The 18607-nt window shown below is 49.0% G+C and overlaps 8 protein-coding genes across 8 annotated transcripts; 4 read left to right on the forward strand and 4 right to left on the reverse strand.

Annotated features, from left to right (window-relative positions):
* The first annotated feature begins 84 nt into the window (after positions 1-84).
* On the forward strand, positions 85-418 carry F4812DRAFT_429698 (uncharacterized protein). Its single transcript, XM_047934298.1, has one exon. The coding sequence runs from the start codon at positions 102-104 to the stop codon at positions 312-314; it is 213 nt and encodes a 70-aa protein (XP_047789792.1). The 5' UTR covers positions 85-101; the 3' UTR covers positions 315-418.
* A 684-nt stretch (positions 419-1102) lies between these two features.
* On the reverse strand, positions 1103-3770 carry F4812DRAFT_398716 (uncharacterized protein). The gene is made up of 2 exons (XM_047932185.1): positions 2254-3770; positions 1103-2194 (listed from the first exon to the last, which is right to left on the reverse strand). Exons 1-2 carry the CDS (start codon positions 3174-3176, stop codon positions 1366-1368), a joined length of 1752 nt encoding a protein of 583 aa, XP_047789793.1. The 5' UTR covers positions 3177-3770; the 3' UTR covers positions 1103-1365.
* A 485-nt stretch (positions 3771-4255) lies between these two features.
* On the forward strand, positions 4256-5093 carry F4812DRAFT_459585 (RNA polymerase III subunit Rpc25-domain-containing protein; the record flags this gene model as incomplete). The annotated part of the gene is made up of 5 exons (XM_047937574.1): positions 4256-4267; positions 4326-4521; positions 4601-4687; positions 4740-4803; positions 4865-5093. 5 exons carry the CDS (start codon positions 4256-4258, stop codon positions 5091-5093), a joined length of 588 nt encoding a protein of 195 aa, XP_047789794.1.
* Positions 5094-5204: 111 nt separating this feature from the next.
* Positions 5205-6167, reverse strand: F4812DRAFT_459586 (uncharacterized protein; the record flags this gene model as incomplete). The annotated part of the gene is made up of 4 exons (XM_047937575.1): positions 5205-5386; positions 5451-5973; positions 6028-6061; positions 6121-6167. The coding sequence occupies 4 exons, from the start codon at positions 6165-6167 to the stop codon at positions 5205-5207; spliced, it is 786 nt and encodes a 261-aa protein (XP_047789795.1).
* Positions 6168-6389: 222 nt separating this feature from the next.
* Positions 6390-7792, forward strand: F4812DRAFT_429711 (SPC25-domain-containing protein). Its single transcript, XM_047934299.1, has 3 exons — positions 6390-6674; positions 6761-7044; positions 7209-7792. The coding sequence occupies exons 1-3, from the start codon at positions 6635-6637 to the stop codon at positions 7599-7601; spliced, it is 717 nt and encodes a 238-aa protein (XP_047789796.1). The 5' UTR covers positions 6390-6634; the 3' UTR covers positions 7602-7792.
* Positions 7793-11925, reverse strand: F4812DRAFT_429713 (Dos2-interacting transcription regulator of RNA-Pol-II-domain-containing protein). The gene is made up of 3 exons (XM_047934300.1): positions 11563-11925; positions 9031-11504; positions 7793-8977 (listed from the first exon to the last, which is right to left on the reverse strand). Exons 1-3 carry the CDS (start codon positions 11654-11656, stop codon positions 7976-7978), a joined length of 3570 nt encoding a protein of 1189 aa, XP_047789797.1. The 5' UTR covers positions 11657-11925; the 3' UTR covers positions 7793-7975.
* A 109-nt stretch (positions 11926-12034) lies between these two features.
* Positions 12035-13879, forward strand: F4812DRAFT_398963 (putative methylenetetrahydrofolate dehydrogenase). The gene is made up of 5 exons (XM_047932187.1): positions 12035-12273; positions 12466-12686; positions 12765-13497; positions 13556-13717; positions 13797-13879. Exons 2-4 carry the CDS (start codon positions 12484-12486, stop codon positions 13646-13648), a joined length of 1029 nt encoding a protein of 342 aa, XP_047789798.1. The 5' UTR covers positions 12035-12273; positions 12466-12483; the 3' UTR covers positions 13649-13717; positions 13797-13879.
* Positions 13800-16983, reverse strand: F4812DRAFT_398914 (sulfate permease). Its single transcript, XM_047932186.1, has 3 exons — positions 16060-16983; positions 15102-15991; positions 13800-14960 (listed from the first exon to the last, which is right to left on the reverse strand). The coding sequence occupies exons 1-3, from the start codon at positions 16394-16396 to the stop codon at positions 14031-14033; spliced, it is 2157 nt and encodes a 718-aa protein (XP_047789799.1). The 5' UTR covers positions 16397-16983; the 3' UTR covers positions 13800-14030.
* Positions 16984-18607: the final 1624 nt, after the last annotated feature.

Raw genomic sequence — 18607 nt, forward strand, 5'->3', positions numbered from 1 at the left:
TTCCAGTTCTCCTCTGCTCGTGGGTGTGGGGGGCGCCCCCCCCCCCCCCCCCCCCCCCCCCCCCCCCCCCGCGGGGGGGGGGGGGGGGGGGGGACTACGAGATGATGAGGAAACCTCTTACGTCTAGTTGGCTGGTATTAATACTATTACGACCGACGGAAAGGCCAAGGGGAACGTCTGAGGTGGAGCAAGTGACCCCGGGATGTCTACTGCCATTACCACAATATAATTCTCCGCGGGTAGACTTCTTTAGGCATGAAAAATATGCATTACCAAATGGCGTCAGGCGTTTAATGGACATCTTGGTAGGCTAGTACTCACAAACATCCGGGGCAGACGGGCGAGATAAAAATTTAGATCAGGTAGTCAAAAAGATATTATGAATGAATCGCACAAACCTCATGCGCTATCACTTTTACCTACCTAGGTATGATTTGTATCTTCTGGTCTAATTGCTAAAAGGTCCCAAGCCTTAGTCTATCGCCCCTGAATTCTTATGAGCTTGAGTATGCTAATCTAGTAGGCACCTAAGGTATATCACAAGCCAAGTCACACTCACCACCAGTCAGGAAAATAAGCATTGGAATAAAAATTGAAGTGAAAGCGAGAAATGATAGGAACTCAGATGATACGCGCTACCAGACTGCCCGTTAATCCGGACGCCAGCTCTCCCTAGTTATCTCTATCCATTTACGCCCGCAGTTTAATCCGTAAGTCCTTTCCCTAACCAGGCTTGTCCTTGCAAGCCCCTTCTCAGCGGTGCCCGCGCCAGACGCCTCTCCCAAATGCCACTGTGACCATGACAGCAGATATAACCGGTTGGAAGTGTATGTACGCATGTATGTGTGTATGGAGGCAATCTCGGAGACTCGCTAACCCAAGTTGTGAAATGTCGAGATAGGCAATTTAAGGCAATGGCAAAAATCCCTCCACGTACGAATACGAAAAAAAAAAGGTAAATAACAATCTCTTGGTTGGTCCGTTCTGTGTCTAAAAGGAATGCAGAGTAGAGCACGAAAAAAAAAATAATAACCCGGAGTAAACGATAATATAATACCTGCTGCTACTTGGCAGGTCGTGGACAGGAAAAGAACGAATGACGGATTGGTTGGAAATGACGTGTGGGAACCACCATGTCCTAGAACTGGTAAAGAGGAACATGTCGAACCATTATTAGAAACTCAGCTTTTCCCTAATCTCTCGTGGATAACTAATCCGAAAGGCGCATATAGCCTGCTGCGTGCCACATGGCAACGCGTCTATCGCTCAAGTTCATCACATTGATGAGGAAATTTATAATCTGTGCACTGCAAACTGTAGTTGGATTGGTGGAAAGGCCACCCCCATCCGGGATATAACTGGCAACTACTTAGGTGGCATGCCAACACCTGCGTAGCTGGGAATGTTCCATGATTGGTGTTGGGCGGGGGAGGGCCAATCATTATGCTTCTTAGGCTTGCGGTATTGCTGGTTTCTGTCCGCGTTCTTCAGGTGCGCGTAAGGGTTGGGCGGCAGGTTAGCCTCCCCTCCGATAGTGGGAAGCGAAGAAACAGCAGCGACGGCGGGTTTTTCCTTATCCTGCTGGTCGGTAGAGGTATGAGGATCGTGTAAGCGTCCGCTGGAGCGCATATCCACAATCGTCTTGATCACTTCCATGTCGTCTTGATCCTTGTCATTAAGAAGGAGGCGCTGCTTGAGTGTCATTCGACCCCCGTTTCTCGTCCGCTCCTGAAGGGCGGCTTCGCGAACAGCGGGGTCGTGAACAAAACGGCACTTGCCCTTCTTACCGCAAATTCCCCCGGTGGAGTAATACTTGCAGTGGTTTGAGGGGTCAGCTCGTGTGATGGGCGGAGGAGGCAAAAATCCGCTAGCCGATTTGTCTGTCGGCAAAGCTTCAGGTTGGTCGTCGTCGGAATCTTCCGAGGATGACTCTATGCGCATCTCGTCACCCTCGTCGTTAGGGGCACGTTTGCGCTTCTCGATCTGCCGGTCGAGCTTCGCCAACCTCTTACGTAGACGATCTGCTTCCTTTTCGACCGGGTCGACCTGAGCGGTAACAGTCTCCTTGCCGTCATTAGTGTTAGCAGCCGGTGTCGAGACCAATCCCGCCTCCTTCTTTTGTGCCACGCGAGCCTTAGTTGGGAAATTCGCTTTGCGCTCCGCTATCCACTTCGCGAGATCACCGTCGGGTATGCTGTAACTGACAAGTTAGCTTAGACTATAACGCAGGTGAACACGAAATGGGGAACTTACCCTGGGGCATCTGTGCCGAGCAACTCTTCTAGACGCTTCTCCTCATCTACACCTTCGTCTGAATCCTCATCTCCCGGGGTTAGTCCCAGCGTGTTTGTCTTGCGCTTCTTCTTCTTAGCGCCAGCAGGATCAGACTTCTGATAGTTGTTGAACGGCTGGTGCGGTTTCTGGTCACGAGGGCGAAACTTCTCGCCACGATCATTGTTCATAGCATGAGCTCCTCTGTTCGAGTGAGCGTGACCACCACGACCATGTCCTCTGCTGTTAGGTCCATAATGAGACTGTGGTGAACCGGGGTAGGATGGGGAAGGGGCTGGGGGATAGCCGTACGGCGGCTGCTGGAGGGGAGCTGGTTGGTGATGTGCAGGAGGATAAGGACTGCGTAGATGACCACTACGATCACTCGGGTATCCGCCACGTCCGCCGCGACTAGAATAGTGAGAAAATGACTGAGATTGATCGCCCCACGGCTGAAGAGGTTGTTGAGCATACTCATTAGGCGCTTGACCATAGGGAGCTCCATAAGGAGGACGAGAAGACTGGTTGGGATACGGCGGTTGGTAAGGCTGGCTAGGTTGAGGGTGAAATCCCTGAGGAGCGTAACTAGGAGGGTAAGTTGGCGGGATTGAAGAGCCGGCAGGATGATTGTGGCTCGCAGGTGGTGTTCCTTGCCAGTAATTTGTCGGTTGAGGAGGGTTGTACGGCCCACCGCTAGGGGCAGAGTAATCTTGATAATAAGGAGAGCCGTATTCAGTACGGCCGGGTCCTTGGTGATGGCCATGACCTCTGCTGCTACTCGCTGCTCCAGCATGGCCACCGCGAGGTGTGTGAGAGTATCCCGGTCCTTGACCATACGGGGGATACGGGCTCGGCGAAGCTGCTGAGGGAGCTGGCGGAGGGGGCGCGTAGGGATAGCTGCTCATCTTGAATTGTTTTTTTTTTCTTTTTTGTAAGTTCAGAAAGAGAAGTATGTAAACGTCAGTTAGTCTGAGGGATAACTAGAAGGTTTGGCGTTAGAAATCATGGCGGCGAAGATCAAAGAAGAGAGGGAAAGTAGTTAAAGCAAAAACATACCAGAGGCTAACTGCCCACTATATGGGCAGGGGGTAAATCACACCGCCTGGTGACTTTCAAGACTGGTGAGTTTGATATACTAGAATTGGAAAAGGAAAGATAAAAAATTGCGAAGTGAATCAATTGGAAATGAACGCGGTTGAAGACGGGAAGACGATCAAGATATCTAGAGAAAGTTGTGCTTCGGATGCAGGTTTAACTCGAAGATTTCTCAGTCGTATATGATGAAATGTTATGGATGTGTGGGTTCTATTTTTTGAAGGCCAGCACAGATGGACCCCTGCAAGAATTTATGTAAACGCGATAAACTTTTTAACGCGACGCTAGCGCAGACCTAGTAGTATATACATAGTAGGTACCTGACTGATCATAACCGGACTGCCGGAGAATAATACGCCTCAGTCGCACCTACCTAAGGTACCTAATAATAACTGAACCAGTCAGCCAGTAAACCCGTCTACGCCTGCCGGCGACTGCCAACAAAGCAAAGGTTCCGTGCACTGGCAAGTGCTTAAGACGTCAAAAAAGCTCGCGCACCTACCACCAATGTGGACACACACAGTATGTTAGAATAGTAATACATTTTATAACTAATAGCAGTAATTGCAAAATAGCATTAATACTCTTTACCTAATCTGGTATAATATTTAACTAGTTGCTCTTATAATTATAATGTTCGGTATGTTTAGTCAAAGTATATATATAGAAAACATCAACTAGAAGGTGTGCCACTTCTTAGTGTTTTTGTAATAGTATACAGTATAATATTATTATTGCTACGGTGCGACTTCCGTTCTAGACAAGAAAAAAAGTCCCATAGCTTCCACTGGCTGGTTATACCTAGTAGGGTGTACCGTAACTACCATTTGAACGAGTGCATGATGAAATTTTCATCATAACTGCAGCTACAATCGAAAAAAGAAAAAGAATGTTTATTCTGGTAAGTCTAGGTACTTATGTAAAATCCGGATATTCGTATAATTGACAAAAAATCATAGACGAAAATCGCCGATCTGGTGCAGATCAGGCCGGACAATTTTGAGAAGCCCAGCCACATCGCGATTGAAGATAGCATCAATGCGAAGTACGCAAACCGAGTAATCCAGAAGATCGGTCTTTGCATTTGCATGTATGATCTGCTATGGGCATCCGAAGGCCTGATCGGACATGGAAGTGGAATGGTTAATGTCAATGGTATACCATACAGTTTCTATTTTTCACACCATCACGAAGAAACCCCGTCTAGTACTAACACTGACTTTTTATACAACAGTCGAATTTCGTATGATCGTCTTTAGACCCTTTAAGGGCGAGACTATATTTGGGAGAATCAGTGAAGCTACGCAGGACGGAATCCACAGTATGTTTCTCTACTAAACCTCAAGAGAACACAAACCACTAATCGTCGTCAGTCCGCACTGATTTTTTCGAAGATATATTTGTCGAGTATAAGGAGTTGCCCGAAAACACGCAATAGTAGGTACCACCTGGTTGTATGTTTTATTTTTTTTTATATGCGACTCACCGCCCCCTCTAGCAACCATAATGAAAAGGCTTGGACTTGGATCTACGACCCGGATGGCGATCCGATGTGGTATGACAAGAACGAGATGGTCCGCCTCCAGGTGATCGAGGAGGAATGGCACGATCAGACGCCCGAGAGCGCTGAGGAAGAGGCAGTCGACAAAGCCAAGAAGTTGTCCCCTTACCGCATCAAAGGGACTATGATGAAAGAAGGTCTCGGGGTCTGTCTGTGGTGGGAGTGATCTCGCGGTGGTTCTTTCTAACTAGCTGTATACAACTACACTTAATGGCGTTCGGTTGGGAATTGCTATGTATTTGCGTAGGCCAAGCTGATTGGCTACCTTAGTCCTCCTTTATTTAGATTTGATACCCTCGAGCAATCGACCTTCTACTCCGTCCAAGACCGAGTAATGCTCAACCACAGCAAGGTTCTCAGCCTCCGTCTTGAACTGTTTATCAGGATCAACGCCAGGTCCGAACATTTGGGCGTTTTGAGGCCCCATCCCCGACATTTGTTGGGCCATCTGGTTTGCGGCTAGTGTACCGTAGGGTCAGATTCGTTACGTTGACATTATTGTTGTGATTGCAAGTGGACTTACCGTTTTCATTCCCGAGCAAAAAGTTGAAGACAAATTGCAATCCGAAGTAACACAAGAAGTACCAACTGATACTAGACATCCATCTTGGGTCCATTTCCTTGGTTGCGACACCGGCTTGTAACATACTCTTGAACTTGATAGTAAGTGGGAAAGGCAGCTTGATAATGACAAACCCGCTAAAGAAGGCATTTATCCAGCTCATGATGAGAGTGTTGGGAATCATCATGGCCATGTTATTCTTCATCATACCCATCATGCCGTCCATGGCGCCGGGGTCGGTCATGGGGTTCGGAGGCGGCTGTCCACGGCGCTCGGGATCTTTCAGGAAGGCACCGGATTCATAGGCATCGATAAGATAGTCTCTCCGCGCGCGGAAAGATGGTTCGGATAAGACGTGAAAGTTGGTGCGCACGGCGATGCCATGTAGCAAGGATCGCTGCTCTCTCATGGCCTTTTGATCGAGCTTCTTGGGAGGGCTCTGCATAAGGACGGTAGCATAGTATCGCAGGACACCTGTTAGGATCTATTCTTCTATCAGCGCACAATCCTCTCGGGTAGGCGAGACGCATGAGCCTACCATCACAGCCGTAATCGGGAGCAAGATCCAGTAACTATCAAGGGGGAGTTAGTAGAGCTTCGAATGATTCCTAGCTAAGACTACCTAACTTACAGAAGCTGAGGATCTCTATAGATCGTCTGAGGCTGTAATTGAGCCATGATTAGCGGACTTGGGGCTGTGGGCCTAACAGCAGATACTCGTTATGAACTGTAGTAGTTAACTAGTAGTTGAAGTTCAAGTCGGCATTGATAATGATATATGTAGCGTATTTAGGTAAGGTACCTAAGGTAGGGATTATGCAATAACCAAACAGAGCTCGGTCCAGGGCTGAACTTTAAAGCGCCCCACTCAAGACCAGTCAAGACCAGAGCAGCCGCAAATGAAAGCCATTCCAATAGGCATGTTATGTACTTAGGTACCTCTTCTTACAACTTTGAAGATGTATCTTGTACCTCTCTATGAGCTGACACTCAACTAAGACAGATATTCGACTAACAAGAAGGCCACCTCTCCTTCACTTGAGATCTTCAGTACTCATACCCGGCACAATCCAAGTGCGAGTTACAAGTACAATTTCCAAGCTTCACTCCGAGTACTAGGAGAAAATCGAGCATCGAGCTCGATCATGGCCTCCCAGGAACGAATTGCCGTCCACAACCTCGCTGGTATGATTCCGATACCCCCAAGCTTTGCCGTCCTTTATATATATATATATATAAAGTAACTAACACATTCTCTCCCCCAACCGCAGACCTGAAGAACACCTCCGACGATGCGATCCCCAACTACCTGAACTCGCTCAAGTTCCGGCAGGACCACCGGCTGGCCGACACGCGGCTGGCCCTCGGGTACGGCGCCTTCGCCGTCGCCGCCGCCTGCTTCGCCTGGGACTACAAGCTCGGCTTCGACGCCACCAAGTACTACACCGCCGCCGCCGTCGCCCTCTACGCCCTGCTCAACGGCATCTTGACCTTTTGGATCAGCTTCGTTGAGAAGGGGACCGTGTACCAGGGCGTCGCGCCCGACGGGTCCAAGGTAAAAAACAACCTAACCCCCCAAATTCACCTAATTCTTCTACACACACACACACACTACCTCCCAGCCTTCAACGTAGTGATAGTATCAGTATCGGTATCGGTATCGGTATTAGTTGGTTTAGCTACAGAACTCCCCATCTAACCCGCATATTCCACACGCAGATCTCAATCGCCACCTCGACCAAGAAGAACGTCCCGATATACAACGTCAAGATCACCGTGACCCCGCCCAAGAACAGCCACGCCCCGGAAGAAACCGTCGAGCTCGCGCGCCCCTTCACCGAGTGGTTCGACGTGCAGGGACACTTCGTCGCGCGGCCGTTCCAGACCATGTTCGCCACCGCCGTGCCCTTGGTCGCGAAGGCCGATCCCAAGCGAGTCGAACCTCCTCCTGCTGCTGCTGGTGCTGGTGCTGTTGCTGCAGTACCCGATTTCCTAAGCGCCGATGCGGACGTCTTGGACGCTATTGCCGCTTCGCAGTCTGCGTCCGCGGCTACGGGTGCCGAAGCGGCAGCGCCGGCGTCGGGGAAGAAGTCGAAGCGCAGAAAGGCGTAGTTTTTAAGTACCTGCATAAGGGAGTTTGATCTAATATAGTAAAGCCATGGGTATATGTGTTGAAAATATAATACTGTATACCTTCTACACCTAATGCTTACCTGGTACCTAAGTCGCTTATGAATAGCTTTGTGCCAGTTGTATGTTTATTTACTGGTCCACTGTTTAAGAAGACTCAATAAGTGTCTGGGACGTGCTTGAATGCAGCGTTGCAAGACCATTCGCATAGGTATATTCAGTTCCTAGCTTACAGGCTGATAGTAGTTGGAACCCTTCTAGAGGACTCAACCTCTTATCTGAACTAGAGTAACTACGTGTAGTACTATCTCGGCCGACTATCTAGCTAGGTCACATTAAGTTCCAGTAGTGAGTCTTCAAGCAAGCTCTTCCCAAGCCTTCCTTGCCCCCAGTGCTATCCGTCGAATCTCCCTAACCGAGTCGCCACAGGCTGCTGAAAGGGGACGTAGCAGTTGCTGGCGATAAGGCACAAGATACTGAGACTCGTACGAGTTCGGTAGTTTCTGGAAGAATTCCAACGCGAACTTTCGGCACAGAACTCGTTCCTTTGATTTGGTTCTGGCCCCCGTAGCATCTTCTTTAGGCCCTGTAGTTTTGGGCTCCTTTCTGGCCGTCTCGTAAACCGTGACCATCCCTGAGATCAGGCCAGCGAGATGCTCTTTGAGCGCGTTCGGCCCCTTCTCAAGAACCTGGAGCAAAACATGAAGGCAAGACTCCATTTCTAGCCCCGTATTAAAAGTTGATAGAGACCGGATACCGATACGTACGATCTGCTCAATGTCACTGGCGTATTGCTCGTACTGGAGGTGCTTTAGGATAGCGAACACCATTACGGCACGATTAACGGCCACAGTCTCGTCCACACCCGAATTGGGGAAGCAGTCCTTCAAGTAAGGCTGGACAGCTTTGAAGTACAGCCACTCGCCGCTCAGTCTCTTTATAATCGCGTGGTTTTCTTTCTCCAAGCACTCCTTAGGACTGACGAGGACTTCAAAGTTCCTTGCCAACTGGCGGCCTACTGTGGGTTCCGATGGGGCCTTTTCGCACACCAATTTGAGCAGTGAGTTATGTGTATCAGGAGTACTCCGGAATCGTGCCACATCTCCGGCTAAGAAATGAAGAATGCTGCGGAAGACGCGAACACTAAATCCCGGATCCTGACTCGAGATTTTGGCTAGGACATCGGTCAGGTTTTGTTGGATTTGCAGTTTTGCGTTGCTATAGTTTTCGTCTTCTAAGCGGAGCTTGTTCGATAATATCGTAAGAATAATATCTAAGGCAGCCCTTGTCGTATCAGAACAGGGCGACGGGAATGTGGTCAGAACAGTGCAAATATTCTTCATCGCGTTGGTATGGTACTAGCGATACGGTCAGTCATTATAAATTTGAATCGAACAACTGCTTTTCTTACCTCTACGTCCATCACGCCAGGATGGAGGCCTTGAAGTATACCCATTGATAAAGGTGCTGTACGGAATTCGTCTAACGGGCTCACTCCAATATTCTCCGAGGGTAAATTTATTGACACATCAGCATTGTCCGAATCCACGTTATGGAAGAGAATAAACGCATTTTTGCTCAAGTTGAGAGCTTTCTGCTCGTCCCCGTTTAACGCACGAACTACTGATGCAGCTAGTAGACCGAGTTGGTGAAGACATATATCTTGTTCGACACTAGAGTCATGTCCTTCCTTGAAGTCTTTACTGAGTCCTATTTGGGGACTGCCTCCGTTGTTCTCGGCACTGTGGTACTGAACAGTGGTAAAACGACGGTATAATTGTTCGACGATGGAGAGAGAATACGATAACAATATCTTGTGGACGTCGATATCCTGTATCTCTGGTTGCTCAAGCGCCTGGGTTACCAGTTCGGGATTTCCAAACTTGCTCAAGTCAAGTCGAGGGGCCCCGGCGTTCTCGATACTTTGGACAAATTGACTATGCCATTCCTTGGTAATGGTATAAGGCCTTGGTTGCGAGGATTTGAGTGTTTGCTCTGAGCTTGAACTCAGAGACTGTATAATAGAGAAGTGGATGGAACATATGAGTGCAGTCCAATATCTTATTGGGGCCTGTACCGAAAGCATCCATAATAAACCTTTCAGTAGGGTGTTGATCAAAGAGACGGAATTTGATAATAATGACCGTTTCTCGAGCGAACCTGAGGCGCCAACTTCGCATAAGGTACCAGCAACCAATTTAATCTCCAGAGGAAGCTCATGTAGAGCGAGTTGCTGTTGGTACGCTACCTTGAGTGAGGACAGGTATTGTTGTAGCAGAAGTTGAAAGGCAGGAGGGTACAGAGGAACAGCTTCCTTGAGCGCTGTAACAGCAGCATCACGAATGTCTTGATTTGCCTCACTATTAGTTTCATTGAACTGTTTGCCCTCCAGCGGATATACGATCGACGGGCTCGCAAGCCAATTGAAAATCTTCTCGCAAATAGAACGAGAACATAACTGGCGAGAAGAGTCGGTGTCACTGGACCGCTGTCCTGCGAGAGTGGCAAGTCCTTCCAAGGTCTTTTTGAAGACGCCGCCTTGCTCTTTTACCTGAGCACCCGAAGTTTCCTTCCATAGAGGTGCATAAACCTCAGAAAATAGCGAGTCACCGAATAGTTCATCATTTAGTAGATTCGGGCTGCCATTCGTGTCGGGGTTGTCCTTTAATGTATCAACTAGGTGTGACCGTATGGTGAGAATCGAGTTCAGTAATGCCACTAGCTCCTGTTTATGCGACGTAGATTGAGTATGTTTAAGCGTATATTGGATGTGAGAAATGGCTTGGGGGGTGATACTCGAAAACGACTGGGGCCCAGCCCCAGAGATTGCGACTAGAAGTCTACCAGCTTGAGCTGTATAGGTTGGACTAGATATGTCTTCGACAAGGTCTCTCCAAGAGCTTGCTAAGAACGATCGAAGCTCATCCTCGTCAAGCCGTGCAGTAAGGGATCGTATGACCTTTAGAGTTGCCTTGATGGTATCAGGGATCTCCCCGTTTCGAACCTCGTATTTCAGCGAGCTCCAGATCTGATCAACAAACGGGACGACACTTTGCTTAGGATGCTCGTATTGGACTAAACATGCGTCAAGCGTCTGTAGGATGTCGACCTTTACGGTAACGGTCACCGCGTCCCCCTGGTCGAGCTTGTTAACGAGATACGGTATCGCATGATTGGCCAGGCGGTAATGGGCAGCAAAGCACGACCGCACAGCGCTCTTCAGGTCGTCAGCGGTAATACCTGACGGTGTAGCTGATGACCGCAGAGAAATGGGAAAATAAGCCGAGAATGTTTTGAAGACCTCCAACGTAATATCTTCCGAGGGTGAGAAATTCTGTAGAAATATTTTTAGAGTCTCAAACCACTTGATTAGATTCTGTGGATCTCTTTCGTTTCTGCACAGGTCTAGAAGGCTGGTCATAAATCCGCACGTACTTCCGTGGCGGTATTCAAGATGATTGGCCACGGCGGGATCTTGGAGTAGCCCAAGAAATAATTCGTAAAGCTCCAGGCGTGTCGCTGGGGCCTGTAGTTTGAAATCATCACCCAGCTTACAGATGTTTGCAATTATATCATCTCCTAGAATGGGTTGGAATGACTTCATGCTAACCAGGTGTTTTAACGCTTTTGCTGAAGCTGTAACTCCAGCTCGATGGTCACTCGAAAAGAGGGAGCCGAAGAAAGTTACCAAGAGTTTAATTTGGTCGGCTGTCAATGATACATCTCTCTTCTTGAGGATACCAAGGGTGCTAGCTAGAAAGTCTAGGGCCTTTGCTCGGGTAATGAGGTTATCATCGCTCGAATCATCACCTGGTTGAATCCAACGGTTTATAGAAGCGACCCACTGACCAACGGCTATTCTGGTGTTCGTAGACTCTTGAATCGCTTCGAAGATGGTGTTGGCAAGTCAATATTACTTATTTTGTTTTACAGGAAAACTTACCTGTTGCCGCTTTCTCTGATATTGCTTGTTCCTGATCATTCTCATCTGCGAGAACATACTGCAAAGCGAGATCGTCAAACTTGACGGTCGCCATTCTTTGTAGTGGGACAAGATAATGTTATTCGAGAAAGTCGAACGGGGGGCGTCTTCAGGTGCAGTTCTTTTTATAGACAACTACCCCTAAGAAATAAGTCACCTTATTAGAAGATGTGGTAAATATTATTTAATCATGCGCCGTCGAAAATGTTAAAATATTAAAGTACCTTAAGATGTACATAATTAATATTGAAGTTGTACCTCCCGCTACCTAACCTAAATCTGAATGACGAAATGCCCCGCGGCTGCACGATGATCCGAGTAGAGTGAGTGCCTGGATGAGCTGCCGATTTAGGGCCAATTCCATAAGAAGTAGGAGGGGCAATCAATTTTTTTTAGGGACTTTTCGCACATTACGCTAGCGCTAGCGCTAGGCAGCTTGGTGGGGGTTCCTTGAACGGACAAGAAAAAAAAAACTTGGCTTCAAAGTCGACACCTACTACGGGATGTTTAGTGAATACCATATAATTAGCTGTCCGATTTGCGGCTTACCATTGTCATCGAAAGTATCTCCTTAACCGTCCATATCTCTTAAAATTTCTTCGTGTCACTCTGCTTACGTTAACTTACACATTACACGCTGCACAAGTTGCACAAATACTCGTAGTGGGGCAGGTATGTCGAAATTCACTCGTGCCTTGTGTTATATATAGATTTCATCCTATATTTCATCCTATTCGTTATACATATTTTATTATTTCTATATCTCTATGATAATCTCTCCCATATATGAAGATATATATTTACCTAACTTCATCCTTACAGAAACGTATGAAAGAACATTCCAGCTGATCTAGTTTACATAAGTCCAACTCCTATCGAACAATGTCTACCCAAGACGTACCCAAGACCTGCAAGGTCGTACTAGCAGAGACCATTGCTAAAGGCCTTCTTACTGAGGTGAAGAATACATTAAAGTCTATCCAGAAGGACAATGAAGGTCAACCTACCCTAGTAGCCTTCCTTGCCAACGATGACCCGGCAGCGGTTAAGTATGCTGAGTGGTCAAAGAAGACTTGTGAAGAGAAGTAAGAAACCGCATGCTCTCAATGCAGTGAGCCTTTTGCTCACTTACACTGGGGGCAATAATGCTTACTGATATTTAGCGGCTTTACCTTCGACCTACGTCAAGTAGACAAGGATAAACTGGAAGAAGAGATCATGAATGCCAACGAGGACAACAAAGTGGATGGCATCATTGTCTACTATCCCATCTTCCCTGGCAACCCGGCTCATGACCGCTACGTTCAGGAGACCGTATCGCTCGCAAAAGATGTTGAGGGTCTCTGCCATAAACACATTCACAACATGTACTACAATGTCAGGTTCTTAGACCCTCCTCACAATTTGAAGAAGTCCATCCTACCCTGCACCCCTCTAGCAGTGGTCAAGATCTTGGAGTATCTCCAGATTTACAACTCTATTCTCCCCTACGGAAACCGGCTTTTCGGGAGAACTATTACCGTCATCAACCGTTCGGAAGTCAATGGTCGCCCGTTGGCTGCCCTGCTTGCCAACGATGGTGCCACGGTATACTCGGTTGACATAACCGGAGTTCAGGTCTTCACTCGTGGACAGGGTATCAAGCAGCCACGACACCAGGTCCATAACAAAGAGGGCTGGACCTTGGAGCAATGCATACCCATCAGCGACGTCATCATTGGTGGTGTTCCCACAGAAAACTTTAAGGTGCCGACGGAGCTCATCCGCGATGGAACCGTCTGCATCAACTTCTCTTCATTCCGAAATTTCGATGGACCCGCTGTCAAAGAGAAGGCGTCCATCTACGTCCCTTCAGTTGGCAAAGTTACCATTGCCGTTCTACTTAGAAACCTCGTGGTATGTTATCTATAACTTAAGATAGTAGACGTTCTAGAGGATGCTAACCCGGGCTCAGCGCTTGATTGCAAACCGCCCTTCAACTAACAAAGATGGATCTACCGACGAGAGTACGCAGAAGGCTAAGAACGAGGCATTCGTAGATGGTTAAAGAGTAGAAAACACAAGCTGATGCCCTGATATTTCATATACTACCAGATCTCTTTTTAGAATTGCATAGGTTAGGTACCTACCTAAATAATACTTGTTAGTCTTCAAGAGTAGAAGTGTTCAGAATATAGTCCACTTACATACCTTAGGTAGATATCAACTGGACCAGCAACTTATTGAGAATCATTCATATCTCTTGGTGTCTTATTTAGGCAATTTTCCTCGGAGAGAAATCAGGGTTTGATTGATTTGATGTACTCCATAGTATCGCTTCGTTTCATCAGAAGTCAATATTCCGGTCCAAAAATCCCTCCCCCTATGCGATAGTCAAAGCCAGACAAAACAGACGTAACAATCATATACTCCGCCCACCAATAATAACCTCAAAGCTTCTCCTCAGTAACACCCTTCAAGCTATCCCGGTCCCTCTCATCCCAAATCGCCCTCTCGAGGGACGGATACACCACATCCGCGTCCCCATCGACCAGGCCATCCGCATCCGCGAGCTTCCAGCTCGCCCGCCGAAACCGGCTGCGCACCCCCTTGGTCATGCCCACCATGCGTATCTGCACGCCGTACCCCAGCTGCCTGCGGACGTCGTCCTTGAGCTCGGCCAGCGCGGTGATGCCGGTCGCGTCCACGAACGGCACCATGCCGAAGTCCCAGATGACGACGGACAGCGGCATCTGGCGCATGACGACCCCGCGCTCCGCCCGCAGCCGCGCGAGCCGCCGCTCCGCCGCCACGCTCCACTGCCGCGACGCGTCCGCGCTGTACTGCGGGCTCGCCACGCTCGGGTACGCCAGCTGCATCGCCTCTAGCGCCTCCACCTTGCTGCGGTTCGCGTTCGGGAAGAACAGCGCGTCCCCGAACCGCACCACTACCGTGTCGTCCGGTATCACGGGCCCCCCGACATTCTCCGTCGTCGTCGTCAGTCCCGCCCGCGGCATCTGGTTATTATTATTATTGTTACTATTACTATTAAAATGACCACCCGTCGTCCCCGTCCCCATCCCCGTCGTTGCTGTTGTTGTTGTTGTCGTTAGGATGTGTGTCAAGGGCCGGAAAGTGCCTGATTTGTCCGCGCCCCCGGCGGCGGTCGCCTGGCTCGCGTGGATCGAGGGCGTCGCGAAGGCCGAGCGCAGCAGCGTCCAGGCTACGCTCCACCCGGCGGCCGCGCCGATGCCGATCTCCGCCGACACGAAGATCGTGACCCAGAAGGCGACCATGCACGCGACGAAGTCGGCCAGGGAGATGCGCCAGTATCGCCATATGAGGGAGAGGGGCCCGAAGAGGTGGATTACGGCCATGATCTGTTGGTGGGGTTAGTATGATATCTTACCTTAGGTAGGTATGAATATGAGAGTTGTTCCGGGAAGTTGATATTAAAGAGGGCAGGGGTGGGGAAAGGGGGAAGAGATAAAAAAAAAGGGGGGGCGGGGGCGGGGGCTTACGATGATGGCGGCCAAGGTCGACTTAGGAAGCCAGTAGAGAGCCGGCGAGAAGACGTATAGCGTCAGGATAATAAAGCCTGCCGTAACGACGCCGTTCAGGGGGCTCCTGACTTTGCACTCCGAGTTGACGGCGGTCCTGGAAATAGCCCCGCCGACGGGCATCACGCCGAAGAACGAGTTGATGATGTTCGTGACGCCGAGGTAGTTGAACTCCTGCGTCTGGTCGATGGCGTAGTGGTTCCGGCGCGCGAACGCCTTGCCGACAGCCTGGTGTTCGAGGGTGCACGCGACCAAGGGGGCGATGGAGCGCGCGGCAACTTTTGCAAGCAGGTCTGCCCCGGGGGCTTTCGGGTGCTGGATCCCGTGGGTGTTGACCTCGCTGACGCTCCAGAGGTACTTGTCGCGATCCTTGTTGACGAGATACGAGATCAAGGTGAAGATGACCATCACGATGATCGCCCTGCTGCTGGACATGTACCGGATGGCGAAGTGCTTGTTGCCCCATTTCTTGCCGATCTTCTGGAGGATTAGCAGGACGACCACGGTGCCGAAGCCTATCCCGCAGGTTGGGCCGTCCCAGTGCGGGAGACGCTTCAGGACGTTGCCGAGCTGGTTGAAAGCACCGTCTGGCACATTGCTCAGCCCGACTAAGGAACCGACCTGGCCCATGCCGATGACGAAGGCCGTTGCCGAGATGAATCCGGTGAGGACGGGGATCGAGACGTAGTCGAGCAGGAAACCGAGTCCGAGCAGACCTATAAGGAGCGACCAGATGCCTACCATCATGGCGACGGCCGACGAGATGTTGGTGGGGGAGTACTCGTTCTTTAGATCACGGATGATTTCTGCCGTTAGTAGACCCAAGATCGAGGTTGGTCCCGTTGACAGATCTATCCTTATATGTAAGTGTCTCTTTACTACACTGCTGTGTATCAATATAAGTTCGGAAGCAACTCACCCTTCGACGTCCCCATAAACACCATCACCGCAGCAGGAACCCAACAAGAGTAAAGTCCATTCTCAATAGGAATCGTTGCGATCTTAGCATATGCTAGACCTTGGGGGATGAGCAGTACTCCAATCGTGAGGCCAGCCATGAAGTCTTGGACGAGCCACGACGGGGAATATCGCGGTAGCCATTGGATGATAGGAAGCTTGTCGGCGAGGTACTGCTTGGCAGCCGACGGGAAGTGTTTAGGGGCGGTGCGAGCGAACTTGGCTACTCGGTTGAGGGTGACGTCCGTCCGGAACTCCTCCTTAACGGCGTCTTTGATAGTTCTAACTCGATTCTCCATGACAGGTAGGTTAGGTTAGGTACCTAGCCAAGAGTACCAAAGGAAATATAGAAAGACCAACAACTGACGAACTAGTATCTCTAGATTACTGCGGCTGAGCTCGACATGATAGGTATTAATATATACCTAAAGGTCTGAAACTCAAAGTCTATAGAGAACCAAGATTAATACATACATACATACATGTATGTATGCAGGTGTGTAGGTAGGTAGGCAGGCATAACACTACTACGCTCCAATCATTACAACGGTTTCCGGAAACAGAAGGTTCCATGAAGATACTTGTATCAACGGGGAGACGACAACGTCTTCTCGCCTCAAGAGAACCTATCACTTCCGTGGCGATCACACCCACCTTCGGCACATTCTCGCGACTCTGTCGGTATTATAGGGATTGACTATGTCTTTCTCCGTGTCTCTCTCTCTCTCCCTCTTTCGCTTCGAATACATTATTGAAACCTCCCGTTTCCCTGCTTACGTAGGTACCTAACCTGTACCTAACCTATCCAACCTAAGGTCAAATCAAACGTTAGAGCAACGGAGCACAGCGTAGGGGTATGTAAGTCACGCTTGGTAGCCCACGCGAGGGAGGGGGGTACGATATGGGGGCCTTTAGGGGGGGGAAGTGAAAGCAGAGGAAAAATTAGAAGAGTCTCCCGTCTTCACTTACTGCTACTGCTACTGCTGCTGTGCGATGACTCGTGCAGACGGTACAGGCGAATCTGAGATACAGGATTAGATGCGATTCGCCATTCCATCCCCTGGCCAAATGCAACTGTAATGCCCGGTGTTAGAGGTAGTTAGCAGTTGATCGTTAGTCTTTGTGGGTGAACAGTGCCGGGCCTAGGAAAGCGATATACCTAAGGACGCGGGGTAACTAGTTGATTGATCGAAGTGTGCACGTAGGCACGTTGGAGCAATAACGTATAGGTAGTGTATACGGAACGAGGGATGTCTTCTAAAATAGAAACAGAAGAAGAAGATTCGTCGCGATCTACCTTAGCCCCTGGAGTAGTTGGTTCGAGCCAATCAGTGTCAAGATATGGGTGTTTGTTCAGCGATTAGCATCGCCCGTCACGCATCTGGCCTGGTGATTATATAGTACCAGCTCTTATACCCAGTGCCTAGATCATCTTTCAAACTTCAGAGCTCGAGCTTTGGTATTTCCCCGCGGGAATCTCTAGTGATAGCAAGCTTTGGGTGTAGGTAGTTCTCTTCTAGGCACAATACATGGTTACTGTGACCACGTTCCTCTTCCGCATACAGGTTACATACGCCTCAATTTACCGTATACACCATGTGATATCACTCAGATCAATTCCGCAGATGTAATGTGCACATCTCTGCCAATCCTATGCAAGTTGTAAACCGGTAAGTCTATATTGTCATATAGTCTTGTAGTCTTGTAGTTAGATCTCTTGGCATCTTATAAGTTTCAAACCGCATTTCCGAGTCCTCGGATCGCGGCCACGATCAAACTCGGCCAAGGGATTGGCATGCTTGTAGTCACGCTGTCGGGATGCGATTGCGTGGTAGTTAAGCGTACTGCCTAGAGTCTTGGTCTTCTTGGGACTTCTTGGACTTCTTGGATTTCTTGAATTTCTTGGGCTTCGTGGGAGCGTGCGTCCGCTGGGAAACAAACGGTTCATCTAATACGTTGCCGTATAGCCGGGGTATTTTCTCTACTGCCGGAGGGTTTGGTTAGGACGATGCGGCCAAGCATATTGGAAAACGCCACGATTTCTAAAAGTTTCCCCTCTCGGTTATCCTACATGGGTAACAAAAAGCTTGATACGTACCAAGCTTTGGATGTAACGGTGACATTGCATGGACAAGACCTGGTTATTATGCGGCATGCAGCTCATGCCAAGTGGTAGGACTACTAACCTTCTTCCAATTCCATCACATGTACGGATTATATACTGTTTAATCCAACAGGTGTTCTTGCGTAGTTTCTGTGAAGTAAAATCTTCGTTCAAAAAAAAAAAAAAAAAAAAAAATAGGAGCAAAGCCTTGTTTGCGAAGGTGAAATATCCCAGCGATCCCAAGTTCGTGGGGTAATGAGCGGCAAAGGAACCTGATAGGTTGGTGAGAATTGTACAATACCAATTACGACACACCTAATTAACCCTTACCTTACATACCCGCCCTTACTGGATGCCGCAGTTACTTTCCTAACTGGTGGGTGGGTATAAATCAATATGCCGCCGT

This window comes from Daldinia caldariorum, assembly GCF_022478825.1.
Source record: "Daldinia caldariorum strain CBS 122874 unplaced genomic scaffold F4812scaffold_9, whole genome shotgun sequence".
Taxonomy (NCBI): domain Eukaryota; kingdom Fungi; phylum Ascomycota; class Sordariomycetes; order Xylariales; family Hypoxylaceae; genus Daldinia; species Daldinia caldariorum.